Raw genomic sequence first — 20,634 nt, 5'->3', positions numbered from 1 at the left:
CTGGCCTTTCTAAGAAACCTTTCTATTTTTACATCTACTCTCTTTAATTAGATGCCACAGGGGGCCCAAGCACCTGTCATGTCACTCCAGTTATGAATGCATATCCACGACTTGAACGTTGCATGTAGAGTACTGTGGTGATATGTAGGACAACCCTCTCTCTAAGTGTCTCATGGAGAGGGCACCAGCTACAGGGTGTTATTTCACGGATCTGGTTATTAGTGAGGACGCGGGTGCAGAGTTTGCTGCTGCGGAAGCATCTTTTTATTTTGGGCATCTGACATTAAAGCTCGTCCCTTTTTTTTTTTTTTTTTTTTTTTTTTTTGCAATGGCAGCGACAGCACCGACGTTTGACCGGAGCTCTTTGTCCGTCTTCTGAGGCTGAATGAACAGACCGAGTGTTTTATGATGCATCACTTTAATAACAGGGACTAACCGACGAGGTGAGTGAGAGAGCCGGTTTGACTTCTTCTTTAATGTGTTATTTATTACTGGAGCCGGCAAAAGGTCAAACGGTGACAGAGGACGAGAGGGGAGATTTAGTTCACACACTGTGGCACATTGCTGGATGAGTTTACACCCCGTGATATGTCGGTAATGACATTAAGTCTTAATCCAAGACAGTTCATTGGTTTATAAGGTTATGCTGTTACACTCTAGTCAGACAGAGTTTAAACATTTAACTGTAACATTACAAAAAAAACAAAAAACTGGAGAAGGTCGTTTTAAACCATACCAATGAAGGCGTCTATCTGATACAGGTAACATTGTTAACTCATTATACATTTTGAAACTCTTATAAACCTTTCATTTTAAGAAAAGAGTGAAATGTGCATTAAATAAGTCATTATCCATTAGACTGCAGGAAAGACAAGTTGCTCCTCAGTCACGTATCTATATGTATCTCAATGTGATACAACACTGCCCCGCAGAGGGGAATTAATTTCGACGACATTAAATGTGTTTATAGTTTATATGGACTCGTTGCTTTGCAGATTAAGATGTTACAAACTATATTCCGTTTGTAAAATGTGATGTATTGTTGCAGTTAATCTGCGATTAGTGATTATTTTCATGAGTGATTACTGGCCATTTATTATCAAAAAAGTCCATAATTCCTCAAAGGCCAAATAGACAGTCCGAAACCTATAAATATTACATTTACATAAGTATAATTATGAGAAGAGCAACAAATCCTTACATTTGAGAAGCTGCAACCAGCAAATGTTTCACATTTCTGCGTAACATATTGCTGAAAAAAAAATCCAATCAATTGATATAACAATATAGGCCTCCTCCTGATGCTCGATGAGTACTTTTAATTATGTGTTTCGTTCAGTGCTGTGTTAATACAAATACAGACTGTTTCTGTTAGCGACCTGTTGTGAGCTGTGAGAGGAGAGGAGAGCACTTTTGCAGCCTTGGTGGTGAACCGGCATCACAGCCATCATGACCAAAGAAGAGGAGGTCCCTGACTGTGTGGGAGCCCAAGAGTTCTACGCCAAGTACGAGACCAAGGAGATTCTGGGAAGGTGTGTATATAAAGTCTTTAATAAGCCCACAACAGCAGGAGCAGTGAAGGAGCATATCTCCCCAACATGTTCAACTACAGTAACCCTTTAAAGGGGTCACAGGTCAAAAATACTGTCAACAACTGGCCCCAAACTTTCTTTGGCACATATTTTTTAATTTGTGGTATAAAAATTCACAACTTTTCCCAGCTTCTAAAATGATATTCTACTAACAGAACCACAGCTCAACTTGTTTGTATTGTTTATTTGATTGAGACACTGACGTGGAAACAAGAGCTGAATTGTTTCCTTGAAGTTTCCCAGCAGTCCCTGAGAAATGTCTGCAGTGCCAGAGCTTTCGCTCTCATCGTCATTCACCACCATCTGTCAGACGGTGGTGCTGTTACATAACACACAAATAGTGTTCGGAAGGGCTGCATTCATGAACTCCAGCGTGTCCTGGACAAAGGCTCAGTGTTGAGAGCTGCCCTGGAATGGCACACTGTTAGATTGCGTAATTTCGGTTCCTCTCTCAACATGCAGGTCAGCAGGTCACTAGATTTGAACAATGAGTTCAGCTGCTCTAGTAATCTTCACATGGCTCAACTAGCTACACAAACAAGGGATGGAGAGTCAGTTTAGAAGCCTTGAAATGGACTTCAAGAGTAGAAATTCCAAAGAGGAGATTACAGTCTTTGACTTTATGCTCCTCACATCAAGATAAGGCTCCTCTTCAATAGGTAACATCAGATTAGTATAAAGGATGAACATGTAAAAAACACCTTGAGTATTTTGAGAACAACATCCAACAGTTATCACAGAAAGTAGCAGGCAAATTTCTTCACACGTCTTTGAGTCCATCTGTACAAACACAACCCTCCGAACAAATAAATAACCCGACAAATCTGTAGATAACCAGCGTTTTTTTCTCTTCTTTAGGGGAGTGAGCAGCGTGGTGCGTCGCTGCATCAACAAAAGGACGTCTCAGGAGTACGCGGTGAAAATCATCGACATCACCCCCTCGGACAAGACGACCCCGCAGGAGATCGAGGAGATCAGAGAAGCGACGGTGAAGGAGATCGACATCCTGAAGAAAGTCTGCGGACAGGACAACATCAGTAAGCTCATCCATTTCTCCCAGAAGGATTTTTAATGAAACTGTGAGCATCAGCAGCTTTATTTAAACGTGAATCTACATTAATAGTCTCAGAAAGTCATAAGAGCTTGTCTAGCCTTTGTCTCACTAACTGAGGACAGTTGTGGTCAGTGCTGTGGCCTTTGTCCTCACCTAGTTTTGTCCTTCTTCATTAAATACTGAGTGTCTCACATGTCTCTCTCCTCTCCAGTACAGCTCAAAGACTGCTATGAGTCCAATGCCTTCTTCTTCCTGGTTTTTGACCTGTAAGTGTCAAATTTTGTCAAGTTTTAGACGACTGAGTTTTTAAACAGAAAAATTCAAGCAAGCAGCTGTTCAAATGTTTTGTTTTCTTTCCTGCAGGATGAAGAGAGGGGAACTTTTTGACTACCTCACAGAGAAAGTTACTCTGAGTGAGAAGGAAACCCGGTCAGTGAGAGTGTTAAGTCATTAACTAATTTAACAATTTACTGAGACAAAAGCGATGAATCGTCGTTATTCTTAAAAGACCTTTAGAGTTTGGTGTTTGTTGGTTTCAGGAACATCATGCGTGCTCTGCTGAAGGTGGTCCAGTTTCTCCACGACCAGAACATCGTCCACCGGGACCTGAAGCCTGAGAACATCCTCTTAGACGACCAGATGAACATCAAACTCACTGACTTTGGCTTCGCTGTGCAAAACCAGCCGGGGCAGAGGCTCAAAGGTCAGAAAAAAGCTTACATGGAAACCAACCAAAAAACATTATTACATTATCCGAATACATTTAAGGTAAATTTCAAAATGACATGTATACGTCAAGAAAAAGTGACCCAAATTGCCCAAACCGACATATTCAGAGCAGAAATTCCCCCTGTGTATATATTCAGCAGCAGACATATGTGTGCCCGTCTATTAAAGTTACTATGTTTACAACCTACAGTGCCGTTACAGCAGCTGCTGCTGGTCTACTAAGAATCTGGGTCTGGTTGCACAACATGCTCCCGTCTCTCTTAGCTGCTCTTACAAAAGGTTAAGAAGCAACAGGACACTCAGATCTATTTGCTGTAGTCTCAGACACTCAGAGTACACTGACCTTTGCAAATAAGACTCTGGGAGCATCAGATCATTATTAGCAGTGGGAACTGGCAAGTCAAATGTCTAATGGAACTGTGGATCCTCAGACCATTTTATTTAGTTGGTAAATAGGCAATGCTCACCTTAGACCTTTGGCTGTAGATCTATTTCAGCATATATACAGTAACCATGCAAAACATAAAATGAACGTCTGATAGCAAGCCGTGGTGGATAATTTCAAAATGTTCTCAGATGTAGGTTAATAGTGTTATGCATATTGATGATCTACTTAGACAGAAGCCACTTGAAGATGTGGAAAGTAATTACAAGTTATCAATTTACTGTATTTGAGTGGGTTATATAGTTAAATCATAATTTGATTTAATAATTTGCTTAACTCCTTTTGCTTGGATCGGAAATACAGAAAAGCATACAGTTATGCTTTCATGCTCAAAGGTTTGCTTCACCCACATAAGATGATCTCTGAAAAACTATTTTGTGAAGATAGTTCCTAGTTCTGAATGCATTACTGTTTTGGAGAGGAATTGACTGCAAATGTTCTTGTTTTTCCTTTTTTTTCCCCTTGCAAAGCACTTTGTAATCTCTGGTGTTGATAACGGCACATAGGATGTTTACTGTCAGGAGAAATTACATTAGCCTGCTTCTTTAAATACTCTTCAATGAAGGAATCAATGTTCTTTTGTTTAAGTAGTTTCCAAAAGCTAGTTCCATAGTACTTCTACTGCAGTATTAGTATAGCTGATTTGGGGAGGCTGTTGCTCAGGGTTTAGAGTGGGTCATCATTTAATCACAAGGTGGGCGGTTTGTTCCTCTGCTCCACCTGTCTGCATGTGGAAGTGTTATTGGGGATGGGTTAAATGCAGAGGTCAAATGTCATGTATGTGAAGATTGAAGTAAAGTTTACTGTTTTGTACACTCAAGTACTCCTTCCACCAATATCCATCAGATTAACATAAAATCTATGTTTTACAGTCTGTTTAACACGATGACACCCTTATATGGTTTTTTTTCTGCCAGAGCCGAAGTGATAAAACAATTTTTCAAGCTTTGTCAATGTGTGGTTTTAAAGTTCATAAGTCTGATGTGTCTTGTGATGCAGACGTGTGTGGGACTCCTGGTTACCTCGCTCCTGAGATCATCGAGTGCTCCATGGACGCAGGGCACAAAGGATACGGTACCGCTGTGGACATGTGAGTGAGCAGAGACCAAAATCACACGACACAGCAGAAAGTTATCAGAATGTTGGATATATAAACTAAACCATATAAGCAACAAAGTATTAACAAATATAGAAATTCATGTTAATCTTATAACTTGTCTTGCACACTTTCCAGGTTATCATGATGATTTTTAAGGTACATAATGTTTTAAATGTACACACTTTGTTAGCTTGATTTTCTCCTGGCTTATACCCACAGATGGAGTTCAGGGGTGATCATGTACACGCTACTCGCAGGCTCTCCGCCTTTCTGGCACAGGAAACAGATGATGATGCTGCGTATGATCTTGGGGGGCAGCTACGACTTCTCGTCTCCGGAGTGGGAGGACCGCTCAGACACCGTTAAAGATTTGGTAGGCTCTTTTTTTATTCATGTCTACTTCTGCTGGTTTGATTTTGTAACAATACTTTGTGTGTTTGACTAAGTATTGATATCACATATGACGATTATAAGTAGCAGCTACACGGTTTCAATCACAGGAGGTTGAATAAAACCCTTTGTGCGGTTTCCTCAGATCTCTCGGATGCTGGTTGTGGACCCAAAGCAGCGATACACGGCTTCAGATGTCCTCAACCACTCGTTCTTTTCTCAGTATGTGGTGAATGAAGTACGGCAGTTCAGTCCATACAGGCGATTCAAGGTGAGACAAAAAATTTTTTTACTAAAATGTTTTATTGAATTCACGTACACACAGCCTATACCATAAATGTTAAGGTTTAGTTTCCACCTTCCATTTCATAATATCCACGATCGTAAGACAAAACTAAACAGTCAGGCCATGATTCTCTGGCTTGACTGGAAACAAAATGTAATGATCTCTGAGAGATGGCGTCCATAAACACACCAGCAGGGACAACTTTCAAACTGTAAAACCACACAATTATTGGACTAAAATATAAGTAAAGGAGTGTTCACTTTGATCTCAACCTGTCCAATTCCAAAATGGCCTAGGGTCACTTTTACTTAGAGAGTTCACTTTAAATTTCTTTCAAAGATTATTTTACAATGTATTGGTTCATTTACTGTATAAACATCATTATTATGTATTTACTCACTTGATTGGACCTGTCCCAATGTCTTATTTAATCATTTTAGTTTATTATAAAAAAAGTTTAAAGTCTTCGCAAGTCAATTTTAAAATAAAATGGATTTCAATCGTGCACTGAAATGACAGAAAACAAATTGTTGTCCACAAAGAGAGACATAAACCCTCAAACATATAGTGTGTTTAAAAATGGTTACCAACAAAACTAATATGAGGGTAAGAAAGACATCAATCAAACACAATGAGTGAAAACACCTGAGGTCTAAACGATGGGTGGGTATGGGGTTTTGTACCAAAACATTGTTTCCCCACATTTAACATGAACTTTTCCAATTTTCTCTCTTTCAGGTCATTTGCATGACTGTTCTCGCCACGATGCGAATCTACTGCAACTACCGCCGTGCCAAGCCCGTCACCAAGGAGGTGATCAAGAGTGACCCGTACGCTGTCAAGCCCATCCGCAAGCTCATCGACGCGTGTGCATTCAAGATCTACGGCCACTGGGTCAAGAAGGGACAAACCCAGAACAGAGCAGCACTTTTCGAGAACACTCCCAAGGCCATCCTGCTGTCGATGGCTGCCGAGGCCGACGAGCCGGTCCACCACATCTGGTAATGAGCAGTTGTTACTCAAGACAGATGATAATGGGAATGATACTCTTCTCTGCTGTTGAAGGAAATGAACTGGTAAACATAACCGACTACAACGAGACAAGGTTAATTAAGTTTGTCTTAAATGTGGAGAGCCTGTTCTGCTCATGAATTTTAACGGGCAGTGTTGTTGGATTGATAGTTGGATTCACTTTACTTGCTTTATGTCCCAAATAGATTTAAATAACAGATTAACTGGTACGCTGGCAGTTAAGAGTGAATATTAAATGTCAAATGAACCCCTTCTCAACTGTGTTTTGACTGCAAATCGACAGTCTTTGATGCCTGAAACATTAATTTAATTCTTTAAACACTACGCAACAATCTTTATATCTCAAACATGGACAGTAATATTTCACATTATCTTTCTGTATGTATAAGGTGTTCAAGATTAGAATATGGATTACATTTTGTTAATATCACATTCATAACATCACTTGAAGAATTTCTGGATGAATGATGACCTGAAGCAATATGTTATCGCATTTCAAATGGTCATTTGTTTTGTCAGAATTGACAGCCAAAACAAATCGTCTGGAAATAACCAACATAATTTAACAATTTGAATATGAAGCAGTGAACCTGCATACTTGAAATTGCATGGACCTGTATATGTATGTACTGATTACTATGCAGGATAAACTGTACTGAATTTCTTAACTGTGTTGTTAACAGCTTCAAGGGAAGTTTTAATTATTTGCACTTTAAAAAAGAATGCCATGGATTTATTTATTAAAATGTGCATTTCATTTAAAACCTAAAGTCTTGTTATTTTAAAAAGGTTAAAACTCTTGCAATGCTTTTGAAATTTAAGAGCTCTGGATTGTATTTTTGTACAACAACTTTAAGCTAAATGTAGAAAAGCTTATGGAAAAGACACATTTTGAACACAGTTTACAAGTTTATTGCAAAAGAAGAGTGGGGTACATCTTTCAAGGATAAACATCCAAAGACAGGTGGTGCTAGTTTTCAGCACAACACACCGCTTTCCCTTGTGGCTCTGCAGGTTGAAAAAACACAATAAAAGCATTTAGAGTTAAACAGAACGGAGCAAGAGTAAATAGGTATTTGGATATGTCACTGTCATGTTCTTACCATGAACAAAGAAGTTGATCATTTTTCTCATGTTTCTGCTTCAGAAGTAGCCACTGCAGAATTTAGAAAAAGATAAATACAAAAAAAAGAAAGAAAACAATGACAGTAATAGCATCATCATCTTCTCAGTGTATCATTGTACTCATTCCTGTGTAGTTGGATGAGGCTAAGGGAAGCACTCACCCAGTCATTAAGCAGGAATGAGACATGGCTTTTGCATAGTGTCTGACTGTTTCCACCACAGACTAGCTGGAACAGAATTCGTCCATGCTTCAGCAGTGACTTCTTCACCACTAGGAATACTAATAATGCTGCCTGTCAGTGCATGCCGTGTGTGAAAACATACCATCCTCGGGCCTTTCAGTTGTGTCCAGCATGTTTTTTCCGTAATCAGCAGTGTGACTGAGTGTGCATTACTGCCCTTCTCCATGAATACATATTCTGACGAATGCTGGAACATAACAGAAAAAGTTTATTAGAGGCTCTGAGATGAATTGGACTGACATGTTATTGAGCTTGTGTATTCTCGTACAAACGAGAAGTTGTACGATGGCAATGCTTAGGTTAAATATATAAATGAAGGGCTGTATGACTAATCAATAATATTTGCAGCCTTGTAAGACAATCATATTCAAAAAGGAACACATATCGGAGATAACCACGTTTCTGTATTCACTCTGACTTAAGAATGAGGCACATTGTTAGCAGTCTTATCCTGTTGTTGAGTCAGTATGTGAAAACAATACTTTAGCATGGTGTCTGACTGTGTTTACTATTTCAAGAGTAAAACAGAATTCGTCCGTGCATTCAAATACATGTTATTATGAAGTATGAGTTACCTCTCAGTGTTTCTGCTCTTGGCCACATGAGGATCAATAATCCCATCTTCAGACAAGGCATCTATAAGAGAACATGACAGCTTTGTAAAAGAAAAGCATATTTCTGAGAGTTAACACCTTGTCTAGGTAACTGGGGCCGATAAGTGCTTATTTTTAATATCAGTTGAACAATTTCTTCTTTAACAATTAACATTTATTACGATTTATAACATGTGTGCTCAATATTATATGACTGATGCCCAGATAGAAAGACATTCAATTCAATTATATCCTGAAAATAAATATGGGCCTTTGTCTTGCAATTCATTTTGCTGACTTTTCAAGGAATGTGACCTTTAATAGAAAATGCACATGTGAAATTGATAACATTAACGATGGCTCAGTTCCATTAGGTGTCCCAGTAGGCCTTTCCAGTGAGCAGGCCTGCACAATACCATGCATCCCTAAGTGGAACGCTGCCATCGTCATTTTTATTGAATAAATCTGTGCTTTTCCTGTGACATGTCAGTATGTCTGACCTGAAAAAGAAAGTCCACTGGCACACATTCCCAGTGTTTAATTCCTAACTTCCAGGATAATTATGAATGGTGCATCTCTTCACCTCTGCCACATGGTGTGTTTCAGGCTGGAAGCTCCTCCATGATGAGTCAGGTCAGGCCTTCTCCTCCAATGGATCCTGTGAAGATATCACAAAGCAGAGGGTTACAAACTAGATACATCACACTAAGCATAATGCAGATGTTTCATATTCACACCAAAGGAGGTTCTCTTAATTTGATACTCAGGTTAAAAGGACTAGTTACAAAACTTAACTTCCTGGGCCCATCTTGGCTCATACAAGTAATTATCTATGCGAATAACCATTAGTTTCGGAGTGTTATAGCGAAAAGTATAGATTACTATCTGATTTAACAAATGTTTTCCTACAGTCTTCCAGGTGTGATGTAAGTGATGTTACAGCTAGCTTGCCACCGTGTGCACCATGTGCCTCCACGTCCATAACCAAAACCTAACCTAAACGCATTCAGCCTGAATCTAGCGAGCAAGACTTACCTGTGCAGAGTTGCAGGCTTAACTTTGTATTGTTGCGTTCAACACCTGGTTCCGTCTTACAGCAAACTCGGACGACAGAGAGCGACATTTTATATTCAAGAGGATGTATATGTGCTGCCATCCGCTGACTTCAATGTGGAGTGGCCTGATAGCGTCGTTCAGCACAACGCTTCCTCGTTCTTCTTCTTCTTCTTCGTTTGCTTTTAATGGCGGTTGGCAAACAGCGTTCGGGTGCATTACCGCCACCCACCTCTCTGGAGTGTGGATTCAGGTTCTACCCTCTCTTTAATCCGACAATAAAATACAATAATAAAATAATAAAATAATAAAATAATATTAAATGAATAAAAAGGAAACGACTGAAATAATAAATAAATAACGCTTCCTCGTTTTCTTCTTCTTCTTCGTTCACTTTTAATGGCGGTTGGCAAACAGCGTTCGGGTGCATTACCGCCACCCACCTCTCTGGAGTGTGGACTAAATTATTTAATCCGACATTAAAAGAAAATAAAAATAATAAAATAATAAAATAAAAATAAATAAAAAGGAAACGACTGAAAGTATAAATAAATAACGCTTCCTCGTTTTCTTCTGGTGCTTTTTGCCACCGGCGTCCACCTACTGGAATTAAACTGAAATACCTGCTTACTAAATACTAAAATATCTCACATTACCCTTCTGCTCCAAACCTGTGCATCCAAATCATTCATTTCCCTTACGTCTGCTAGTTGTTTGGCCTGTATGCCAATATGAGCTATCATATAAATAACCTTGATGACAATACACAGTTGTGTGTATTCTAGTATGGAGCAGTTGCAGTTTATAATGTTAAAGCTTCTCCTAAGTGGGTATAGCCTACTGTAGCCTATAATATGAGCATTTTGCACAAACACAATACAACATAAAGTTTATTATTATCCATATTGTAACTACATGTGAACTTCTCGGACTGCAAGTAGACTTGGACCCAATAATGAGTCAAAGGACAGGGCTCTCCGTTGCTGTCGTCATGTAACCGTGCCAACCAATGGGTAGCGGGCTAGTGGGCGGTGCCTCACCGGCGTCGCTCTGATTGGTCGAGCACTCTGCAGCTTCCTACCTCATCTTTGAAGCTCCATGGTGAAGCTGCCTTTAGTGCCTTACCGACACTGCTCTCAGCGGTAAGTACCACCAGCACAACTTTTCATTTACGTTTGTAAGACATGAGCGTGGTGTGGCAGCTTGAGTAGGTTTACGGTCGAGAGTTGAACAGAGGAAAACGAGCTGTTCTTTTGACCGAGACTAGTCGTCTTCACGTTTGTGTGGAGTTTTGTCTAGTCCGCAGTGAGTTCCTCGAGGTGACGCAATCCGTGCAGAGGATGTCCATAACGGCCTATGGTTTGTTTAGGCTGTTTTTTATGTAACGCATGTTTTTTTCCCCTTCCTTCCTCACACCACTGGACCGGGACACTTGTTTTAATTTGAGATCCGTCGATGCAGAAATGTTTGCACATATTTCAGTCAATGGATGCATTTGCTGCTTCACTGGATAGAAGACATCCGCTGCATACAGGGCTTAGTTTAAATTAAATCATGCAGCTGCTGGGGGAAAATCACAGACCTCACGTTTAACCAATCAATCCAGGGACCCTGCTGATGATTTACCCTCAGATGACTTAATCAAGCTGTTACTAGGCCATCAAGTCCTTTTTTGATATGCTGCCTTTTGTTTATAATTTGTACATTTCTTTTTCCAGCATTATGGCAACTCTTTCACAGACAAAGGAAATCTTCCGGAGAGCAGAGGCTGTCTGTTTTGACGTGGACAGCACAGTCATCAAAGAAGAAGGCATAGATGAACTTGCCAAATTTTGTGGTGTGGGGGATGCAGTCACTGAAATGTATGTGTATACATGTTGTCCACAGCCACATTGACATGCACTGAAAAGTACACCCATATTTTGATATTATCCCTGGATTTGTTTTAAATATTATGCAAATGTATGCCGTTTTGACAATTCAGGACTCGAAAAGCTATGGGGGGCTCAATGACATTTAAAACAGCCCTGACTGAACGTCTCTCCATCATCCGATGTTCCAGAGAACAAGTGAACAAACTGATAACTGATCACCCACCTCAGCTGACTCCAGGTATCAGGTGAGTGTGTGGAGAGGCCACTTCACTTGAGAAATGTCAGTCATTCAGTTGACCTTGAGTTCCACCCGATGCAGATATATTGATATGCACAGGAGATGGTACATTGAGTTCTTTTAACCAACTATTTAGGGTAAACAACCCTCTGGCTATAATGCTACAGTGCTTTATGATTGTAGCCATTTAGAACAGAACATAAAAGATCAAGATCATCTTTAAGGATAACTTTAATAGTATATGTTAAAGCATATTTGTAATTTGTATCTCTGGAAAATGTTAATAAAAGAAAAAAGCAGCTTGTTTAGGCTTCAAACCTTCCAAGACAGAATGGGTCAGAATGGGTTGTCTGCATGTATGTATATACAGTTAAGAGTAAGTCCTCTTTATCAGATAAATATGAGCACTAGCATTAATCATATGACTTAATATAGCATTTCAAGCCTTTCCTGCTCTTCTGTGCACATGCAAGGATGCCTATTTACACTCATAAATGTGTGTGTGTGTGTGTGCATGGTTTATTTCCAACATTGCCTGGCCATAGTTGGTTCAAAAGAGTTTGGCACTGCCTACTTAGTAAAAACTGCATTTATCAAAATTGAATGTTGATAAATGGCCATTAATTTTTATCCAGGGAGCTTGTGGACCGTCTGCACCAGCGAAACATAAAGGTGTTCCTCATCTCAGGCGGTTTCCGCTGCATCGTTGAACACGTGGCCACTCAGTTAAACATTCCCCTTAATCATGTTTACGCCAACCGGCTCAAGTTCTACTTCAATGGTAAGAGCTAGAGGTGACTTTTCTCTGTTTTTAAAAGAGTGGAACATTGTGAGCGTATCTGTCTTGAAGAATGAGTAAATGGGGAAAAAAGCCCAAAGTGGATTGACGAGGCTTGAATCCTTTTAGCTGATCAAAAATTGCCTCTTTTTGTTTAAAGCTGTCTCTTAGATCAAATCTTTTCCTTCAAGTGTCACAACGCTCCGATGACTCCTTTTTACATTTCTTAAGTAAATTGTGTGTTTTCCAGGAGAGTATGCTGGTTTTGATGAGAGCCAGCCCACAGCGGAGAGCGGCGGGAAAGGAAAAGTCATCAGTATGTTAAAGGAACAACACGGATTCAAGAACGTGGTGATGATTGGAGATGGAGCGACTGATCTAGAGGCATGCCCTCCTGCTGTAAGTGTTCACATTGTGTATTATTATGCTGCTCTGTCTCAGAGCCACAGTGTGATTACAGTGTCGTCTCTTCCATCCTCAGAGTGCTTTCATTGGATTCGGTGGGAATGTCATCAGGCAGCAGGTTAAGGAGAAGTCTTTGTGGTATGTGACAAGTTTTGGGGAGCTGCTAAAGGAGATGGAAAATATTTAAAGAAGCTAAAAGAATACCGTTACTAATTTTTTTTAACATTTTATATATTGCTGTAGTTGTGCCTCTGATGGTTTGATTCCTTCACATTTTCCTTCTACTCTCAATAGATTTTAATAAATGAATGAAAATGTTTACACTAGTGAGACCAATCTACCTTCATGTAGATGTTGCTCTGTTTACTTTTTATACTAGAAGATACTAAAAGAATAACACTGTTTATGTGCAGGTTTAGAAGAAAATATTAGTTTTTGCACATTTTTAAGTCAAAGCCTTTGTGTAAGCTAATGCAACTCATGCATATTATGCAATGAGCGATAGAAATGATTTATATCTATATGTAACCAGACATGTCAGTGAGTGTTAAGTCCTGTAAAGAACATCCGCATTAAACAGAAGAACATGCTGTCAAAGATGTTGTTTGAACTCCTTTAATCTGTGTTGTTGTCCTTCCCTCCACACTGTTCCCTATAACCCGATGAACAAACAGACAAGATAAACATGCTTCCTTTTACATAAAACTCTTGATATAACAATGTGCAGCAGCATGATATGCCCTATTTAAACAGGTTGGATTGAAACCGTTTTTAAAACTAGGCATGCTGTCTCCACAAGTAAAAAGGTAGCCTTAGTAACAAACACAACACCATGAAACTGCAACATCATGACAGGGAACCCAGGAACATCCAGAAAAAGCAATTGAAAGGAGTAGTTTGCCAAAAAATGTGTGATTTTTATAATAGACCTCAATCAGATACAAAATCATGAGGTTTACATTTTACATAATGTTGTAATTACATCATGATTAGCAACAGAAATCCGAATATACAGAGGCATCCGCTCACTTCACTCCGCAAAGCCATAGCTTGCATCAAAGTGCCACTCCTCAGAACACTTAATAAATAAATAGCTACTGCATTGTGCAGTGAGCTTGCGCAGCACTATTATTCCTATCTGTCCTCACACAGCTGCTCATCTTTTCAAGTAACTTTGGTTGGTTCTAAACTTAGAGATCGAGCTCTCTTCATGGACCAGTTTTAGATGTGGCACCAGACATTTGACGTAACAACCATCAGGACGTTTTAATTGGCCCAATTTACTCACCCTACTCCATAACTCAAAAAATTATAAAGATGATGTGCATTGCCATGGCCCAAACTGTTTTTGACTATTTTAATTGCTGATACATGGTAGACATTGTTGCCTCCTCCGTCCTGTTGACATCTTGAAGTAATAAACCAAGGACAAAAAAAAAAAAAAAAAAAAAGAGGAGGGATGTTGTTTGGCAGCACTGACGGGAGGTTGAAACAATGATACTGATGCTCTGGATGGATGTAACATTCAAAAAAGGGTGCCACTTGATTTCAGCTTCCAGCTCAGCTCTCATTTCACTGTAGAGGGGAAGCCTTTGTCGGGATCATGATCCTGGAATCCATATGTTGAATGAGAGGAACTGGAGAGAGGGGGGAAGATTTAGGGCTCATTTAGTGTCTCCTCACAGTCTTTTGATATTGATCAGATTGAGCAAGATCTAAAAGTTAAATATGTTGTTAATCAAGACATAAAGCCCCCAAAAAGATTTAAGTTACACGACTGAGTTCTCATCAACACTTTTGTGTTAAGTAAGGACTTTTTTAGCTCACCTGTGTAATACACCACCTCGTCCCAGCCCTCCTGCTGCCAGGCGCCATTCCTCGTGTCTTCTCTGGACTGGAGGTCTTTGTAAGCTGTAACCAACAAATCACACAATATATAGCACTGCTCATTGGCAGTTTTCCCTTAATTTAGAACAGAGAAAATCTTCAAATATTAGAAACAAATTTTGCTTTACAAATTACTTAAACAGTCAATTATCAAAACCGTTGTTGCCAGATTTTTTTTGTGAAACATCAAGCATTTTAACTATGCGGTGACTCAAAGTCATTTTTCCTTTTAACTGGAATCTTAACGTACCCCAGAGGTGATGAACCATATAGAGGTTGCCGATCTGTGAGAAAAACCCTCCCACAGCTTCGCTGTTGTGCTGGCGATATCCAATGGCTCTGGCCCTGCAGACAAAAACAACCTTTGTCACAAAGAAGGCCAAAACCCACCGGGGCTTCATCTGGCATGAGAAGACTAGATTCTTGACAAGTCTTCAAACAAGGACTAATAAATCATGTTTGAATTGATTCTGGACTGCTCTTCAATTACACAATTGGATTTTTGTTAATGTTAAGTCCATAGATGTAATTATCCATAGAGAAATCACATCCAACCATAACTTGTGACGCCATTACTTACTGTATGCATGTTTATGAATCTTAACGTTAGCCAAGTCAATGTGAAATGAGTGGAGTGTTTTAAATCTGTTATGTTTCCCCCCCAAAGTAAACACATCCTTATTTAAATCATAATCACTGTCTGGATACAAAACTATAAAGCTTTAGGTTTTCATGTTGTAACTTTAGTAAAAGAGTTGCATCTTTCATTTACACAGATTATATTGAAATAGCCTTAAATTGTTTCTCTGGCATAATCTACACGACTATAGAGGTTTGTTCGAATATGAGCCGTTTAAAGGGAGCAAACATAGGAAAACAATAGTAGCTTTAGGGAAAAAAAATGACCTTGTCCTAGCATGATCTTTAAATCAAAGGCATATTTTTTCTTATGATGATATAAATCATGTCAGCTGGAGTTATATTTACACATAAAATCATGCAGATGACAGTAAGGAATTACCAGAAATGTGTTAACTGGAACTAGATACAGAGGAGTTGACAGTATGACCACATTTCAGTGACACTGGAGTTATCTGTTAGACCCCACGTCACTGACAAAGGGGCAAAACAAGTCACGAAATGTAATCAATTGGACAAGTACAAAGACCAAATCAAAAATCCACTACTCTCCAACAATGGAAAACTAAGACGTGAACAAAAAAGCTCACGTCTTCATTCAGATCAATTGCAATCAACTGCATGTCACGCCCTGATAAATGTTGACCTGTTGGCTCTTTCAGCTCGACAAAAATGATCCTTTCAATGATTTATTATGGACACGCATTTGTAGCGTATATGATATTCCACTTGTATTTGAATCTTGGCTTGAGAGTAAGACAGTTCAGCTTCAAAATAGTGCCTCTCTGTGGAATAGCTCTTATTAATGACAGCGTGGTGAGGAAGGTTTCATGTGGTGCAACTGTTCTGTAACTACAGTTCAGTGAATCAAATGAATTCAGGCTGCCTTACCAGTAATTACCCCACTCAATCATGGTTCCTGGCTGGAAGAAAGAAAACACAAAGTCCTTTATTACAATGAATGAGCTTTCCAAACTAAAGATTGTTAACACACCTTCTTTCCAGAGTAAACACATGAACGCAAATAAATGGTTAAGACGTAACACAGGTATTTTGTCATTGTGAAGATAAGCTGCAATAACAACTACACTCTTAAGGGTTTTCCAATCATTCTCTGGTGCTTAAAACAACAAAAACGCCCTGCTGTTTCTAAGATGTAATCCCAGGCAGGGATGAGGGATAATATCTTTCATCAAATGTCACAGGGAGCGCTGATCTAGAGCGAGGAATCTAGTCGGATCAGGTAGAATGACTTAATCCGAGGGTGTGATGTGTGTTGAGTATTACGACGGACTGAGACTGTTTTCAGTTTAACCGTTGAGCCACTGGATTGGACTGATTTCATCTATGTGTCTATAAGTAGATAAAAAGTGTTTATGGGATGGAAAGAATAGCGCAAATGGTCACTTTTTGACCACCACTCACAGGATGTTACATGTCTTGCAGTAGTTTTATGAGGGCAAAGTTAATTTAGAAGTCTAAGAAGGTAAACATGTGACCTTCGGTGTAACGACGTGACAGTCAGACAGATTCTGCAGCAGTGTTCTCCTGATCTGGACTACTTTATCAAAAACTGTAAACCCTTCTACTCCCAGAAGTTAAAGCTCTGTAAGCCTGTTGTGAGGGAATCAAAGCAGTGGACCAGTGAAGCTATGGAGGATCTACGGGCGTTCTTGGACTGTACAGACTGGGATGTTTTTCAGGACCGCTGCCAACAGTCTGGCTGAGTTTATAAAACAAACTTGTTATTAGCTCAGTCATTTATATCATAGGCTCATAGAGGGCTCAAAATCTCCCTCCATCACAAACATCTACATGTAAACATCTATGTTGGTGTGTTACCCACCCTGAGCTGGTAGGACCTGAGCTCGTAGATGTTGGGGCCCTCTCGGGGAACAGGCTCGTTCCAGAAGCTGAACTCCAGCAAAAGCTGGTTTCTGCGGGACATCAGCATCTTACCGCGCTCCTCCCTGTAAGCTGTGAACTCCTGCAAAAGGACGGACACCAATCAATAAGCTTTACTTCGACTGATGGCTATACTCTGTTGCTAGAACACTAGTAAAGCATTGAACAGGGGAGACGCAAGACGTATCTGAGGGAGTCTTTACCTTGTTCTGCTTGAGCTTGTTCATCACCTCAGTCAGAGCCGGGTATCCACCTCTGTAACGCCACAGATGAACTAGAGAAAGGGACACAAACGTATCAAAGATGCACCAAAGAAACTACAGAAATGTCAACTAATTTAAATCTCATTAAATCTCAAGGATCATTAAAGAATATGATGAAACAAAAACATTCCTCCAGCCCTAACATTTATAACGTTTGACATAACTCCTCTGCCTGTGTAAGAGGGATGGATTGGATACACGTCAGGAGTTTCCTGACCTTCATGTCTTTGTGAAAATGTTGTATTTTTACAATAGATTTTAAAATACTGTACATTGATAATTGAAGATCTTTGGCTAATAAAACAACACAGAATAACAAATTTAAAAAACTGTTTGATAGTCTGTACAGGTTATATTAAGCAATGTATTGTTTTTCATGGATATATGACTTAATGGATAACTCTGTGTGTACAAGTACTATTAAGTTAATAATTCAGTATTGCATTGTGCTTCAACATATAATGTAGTTGTGGATTGAGAAGAAACAGGAATGCTCAAATGAGGTAGTACTATAGTCTCTCTAGGTTTGCATGATATGCAGTAAAACATGCCTGCTGATTTGCAAACTTTGCAGACCTCAGACCTGTCACACTGCAGATGTTTTGATGTTAGTAATCCTACCAGCCTGGTCTTGTTCTCCATACCAGGTATTCCAGGTGCCCACCAGCTCACAGGGGTAGTACTTATCAGCATGGATGGAGGGCAAAACATCCTCACTGTGATAAATGAGAAACATCAACCACTTACTGAGTAAAGGTTTAACCACCGGTGCATTTCAATCTGCATTATAGTCTCTTGAAGGCAAAATCCACTTTTAACCAACAACATTTAGAAAACAATAATGTGTTTGCGTTCACATGTCTTCCGTCTAAGGTTGCAAGTCCAAAATTATTTCCAGACTATAAGTAGACAAACTCCTGTCATCTTAGTTATGAGCCAGGATGGTCTGTGAAGGACTGAAGTCATGCCAGCTTGTCAGTGACCTCACAGGAATAGACTGCTCTGAATTATTTTTAAAACAGTGTACTAGGTTGTCCCTGTCTTATACTACTACTTCTGCCACTAGTATAAGTTGATTACAGCATGCAGCTCAGACCATAATATTAAATTACACTCACCAGAGCTTGTTGTATGCATCCAGGCACTCTGGCTTGACATTATGGACTGAAAAAGAAGGTCATACTTAAGAACAATCTCACCATTACTTCAGGCTAAATGTTGTTTATAGATCTCGATAAATGTTTATCTTAAAGTACAAATAGAAGAGAGCTTACACTGAATTTTGTACAGATTACTTTCCTCATTTTTGGTCAGTAGGTTGGCGTGTGCATCTTTCCTGGGATCAACTTTCCTCACAAACAGAGACTTAAACCAGCTGTCCTTTCCGTTTCTGCTGATTGATGTGGTAAATCCCCTGCAAACACAGATGAGTCATGATGAACAACAATTGGAAGGATGAGAAATGATTTCATGACCAGAATGAATCTACAATCAGACCGGCTCCCTAATACCCTATCTTGATATCTGACAAGATGTTAGATTTGCACTCACATAAACATATTATCTTTAGGTGAGGAAAAATGCATATGTCATCATTAAATTATGAGGTATTTCCCTTTTCTGCCACTTTATAATTCTAATGAACTACAATTCCATAATATGATGTATCATTATAGGGCAAAATAAGACTGATCCCTGGAGGTCGAATTCACAATCTATCCCAGCAGCATATACAGTAAAATGAATACAAATGATCACCACCTACTCTGGCTGCAACATTATAGTAATGTGCAGATCAATGCTCAACAAATCAGATCCAATTACATAACGTTAGTATACATTATTCTGACATGGTGCATTCTGCATAATGAGTACTTTTTCTGTTGGTAACGTTGCTTTAAGTCTACTTTGATGCTATTAAAATGTTAAATGCATGCCTTCTACTTGTAACATGGTGTTTATACACTTTGATGTCTCTACTTTTACTCAGGTAATAGATCCTTCTGCACCAACGACACTGCATCCATCAGAATGACATACTGTTATTAACAAAAACAAATAAATACAAAATGAGCTCACAGTAACCATATTGACCTTGAGCGTTTGAGGTGCTCAATAACAAAAGATGACAGAAACTTGTATTATTTCACCTTCCCCAGCAGACACACGAAGCTTAAATGTTGAATATCCGCTAATAGACTATTTTAAGGGGTAAGCTCTCTGACAGTCAAAGCTGAAGGCCACTGAGGACTGACTAGCAGGTGACGGGCTAGCTCACGCAAGCTCCTCGTCGCCACCACAGAGAAACCTGCAGAATGACACGAGAGCTGACAAAGGACAGCGCAGAGATGATAACCGAACATGCACACAGCAATCTGCCCCACCTGCTCCACACGACGAGCTGTCCGGCCGACTGGGCCCTGCTTTTAGCCCGACCCAGGCCACCGCTCACTCTCTGAAGGACTCCGGTCGCCATCTTCAATGGTTGTCGTGCACAGAGCGCAGTTACCGCCTGTGACCACCAGGTGGCGGTGCAGCCCCGCAGCGCTGTAATAGAACCAGAGTGTAAAAGCTCACTGTCAGAGGTACAAGTACGAGTGTGTCAGTATAATGTAGCCGTCTCATTGAGTATGACAAGTCAAAGTAATCAATGCAGGAAAAGTATGACTGTTTTAGGTTGAGGTGGAGCGGATTTTAACTATTTTATAAGATAATATAAAATAAGATAATCCTTTATTAGTCCCGCAGCGGGGAAATGTACAGGATTACAGCAGCATAGAGGATAGTGCAAACAAGAGACATAGTAAAAAAAAAAAAGAACAAGCATTTTAAATAAGTAAGTAAGTAAGAAAAATCAAAATAGATCAAAATAAGTATTATAAATAAGCAAATGAGCAATAAAAAACCCAGCAAAGAACAGTAAAGAATCCACAGTAACTGAAAATATTATATATACAGACAGAAACTATTATAACTATTGTATTGCACAGTGTATTAGTGTATTA

At 39.5% G+C, this 20,634-nt stretch overlaps 3 protein-coding genes, 1 long non-coding RNA gene and 2 other non-coding genes across 9 annotated transcripts; 2 read left to right on the top strand and 4 right to left on the bottom strand.

Moving 5' to 3' along the window:
- The first annotated feature begins 388 nt into the window (after positions 1-388).
- LOC129094266 (phosphorylase b kinase gamma catalytic chain, skeletal muscle/heart isoform-like) lies at positions 389-6,600 on the top strand. Its single transcript, XM_054602366.1, has 10 exons — positions 389-443; positions 1,376-1,532; positions 2,451-2,629; positions 2,858-2,912; positions 3,010-3,075; positions 3,186-3,349; positions 4,820-4,910; positions 5,139-5,292; positions 5,455-5,580; positions 6,334-6,600. Exons 2-10 carry the CDS (start codon positions 1,450-1,452, stop codon positions 6,598-6,600), a joined length of 1,185 nt encoding a protein of 394 aa, XP_054458341.1. The 5' UTR covers positions 389-443; positions 1,376-1,449.
- A 930-nt stretch (positions 6,601-7,530) lies between these two features.
- On the bottom strand, positions 7,531-9,889 carry LOC129095020 (uncharacterized). Of its 3 annotated transcripts, none has more exons than XR_008531373.1 (6): positions 9,623-9,888; positions 9,171-9,245; positions 8,570-8,630; positions 7,914-8,181; positions 7,731-7,783; positions 7,531-7,635 (listed from the first exon to the last, which is right to left on the bottom strand). It is a non-coding gene; the product is annotated as an uncharacterized LOC129095020 (long non-coding RNA). The 3 variants fall into 3 exon arrangements; XR_008531372.1 differs by having other exon boundaries at positions 8,077-8,181; positions 9,623-9,885; XR_008531371.1 differs by having other exon boundaries at positions 7,731-8,181; positions 9,623-9,889.
- Positions 7,865-8,001, bottom strand: LOC129097942 (small nucleolar RNA SNORA15). Its single transcript, XR_008531579.1, has one exon. It is a non-coding gene; the product is annotated as a small nucleolar RNA SNORA15 (small nucleolar RNA).
- Positions 8,395-8,535, bottom strand: LOC129097946 (small nucleolar RNA SNORA15). The gene has a single exon (XR_008531580.1). It is a non-coding gene; the product is annotated as a small nucleolar RNA SNORA15 (small nucleolar RNA).
- An 804-nt stretch (positions 9,890-10,693) lies between the features above and the next one.
- psph (phosphoserine phosphatase) lies at positions 10,694-13,540 on the top strand. Of its 2 annotated transcripts, none has more exons than XM_054603997.1 (6): positions 10,694-10,782; positions 11,359-11,502; positions 11,625-11,759; positions 12,388-12,533; positions 12,781-12,929; positions 13,012-13,540. In XM_054603997.1, the coding sequence occupies exons 1-6, from the start codon at positions 10,739-10,741 to the stop codon at positions 13,120-13,122; spliced, it is 729 nt and encodes a 242-aa protein (XP_054459972.1). In that variant the 5' UTR covers positions 10,694-10,738; the 3' UTR covers positions 13,123-13,540. The 2 variants fall into 2 exon arrangements, with proteins under 2 accessions (XP_054459972.1, XP_054460053.1); XM_054604078.1 differs by lacking the exon at positions 10,694-10,782 and adding an exon at positions 10,808-10,999.
- A 2-nt stretch (positions 13,541-13,542) lies between these two features.
- On the bottom strand, positions 13,543-20,143 carry LOC129095415 (protein NipSnap homolog 2-like). Its single transcript, XM_054603876.1, has 10 exons — positions 20,014-20,143; positions 18,904-19,043; positions 18,748-18,793; positions 18,251-18,345; positions 17,570-17,640; positions 17,308-17,448; positions 16,353-16,384; positions 15,073-15,167; positions 14,763-14,846; positions 13,543-14,572 (listed from the first exon to the last, which is right to left on the bottom strand). Exons 1-10 carry the CDS (start codon positions 20,103-20,105, stop codon positions 14,508-14,510), a joined length of 861 nt encoding a protein of 286 aa, XP_054459851.1. The 5' UTR covers positions 20,106-20,143; the 3' UTR covers positions 13,543-14,507.
- Between the last annotated feature and the right edge of the window lie 491 nt (positions 20,144-20,634).

This window comes from Anoplopoma fimbria, chromosome 1 (genome assembly GCF_027596085.1).
Source record: "Anoplopoma fimbria isolate UVic2021 breed Golden Eagle Sablefish chromosome 1, Afim_UVic_2022, whole genome shotgun sequence".
NCBI lineage: Eukaryota > Metazoa > Chordata > Actinopteri > Perciformes > Anoplopomatidae > Anoplopoma > Anoplopoma fimbria.
The sequence above is the reverse complement of the archived record's forward strand: the minus strand, read 5'-3'. Positions and strand labels throughout refer to the sequence as shown.

Coding starts and splice junctions, on each gene's coding strand:
- psph (XM_054603997.1), top strand. CDS start 10,739: ATGGTGAAGCTGCCTTTAGTGCCTTACCGACACTGCTCTCAGCG. Junction 11,503..11,624: donor GGGGATGCAGTCACTGAAAT/GTATGTGTATAC, acceptor TTGACAATTCAG/GACTCGAAAAGCTATGGGGG. Junction 11,760..12,387: donor CAGCTGACTCCAGGTATCAG/GTGAGTGTGTGG, acceptor ATTTTTATCCAG/GGAGCTTGTGGACCGTCTGC.
- LOC129094266 (XM_054602366.1), top strand. CDS start 1,450: ATGACCAAAGAAGAGGAGGTCCCTGACTGTGTGGGAGCCCAAGAGTTC. Junction 2,913..3,009: donor TTCTTCCTGGTTTTTGACCT/GTAAGTGTCAAA, acceptor TCTTTCCTGCAG/GATGAAGAGAGGGGAACTTT. Junction 3,076..3,185: donor CTGAGTGAGAAGGAAACCCG/GTCAGTGAGAGT, acceptor TGTTGGTTTCAG/GAACATCATGCGTGCTCTGC.
- LOC129095415 (XM_054603876.1), bottom strand. CDS start 20,105: ATGGCGACCGGAGTCCTTCAGAGAGTGAGCGGTGGCCTGGGTCGGGCT. Junction 18,794..18,903: donor TAATCTGTACAAAATTCAGT/GTAAGCTCTCTT, acceptor CTTCTTTTTCAG/TCCATAATGTCAAGCCAGAG. Junction 18,346..18,747: donor GATGCATACAACAAGCTCTG/GTGAGTGTAATT, acceptor CATTTATCACAG/TGAGGATGTTTTGCCCTCCA.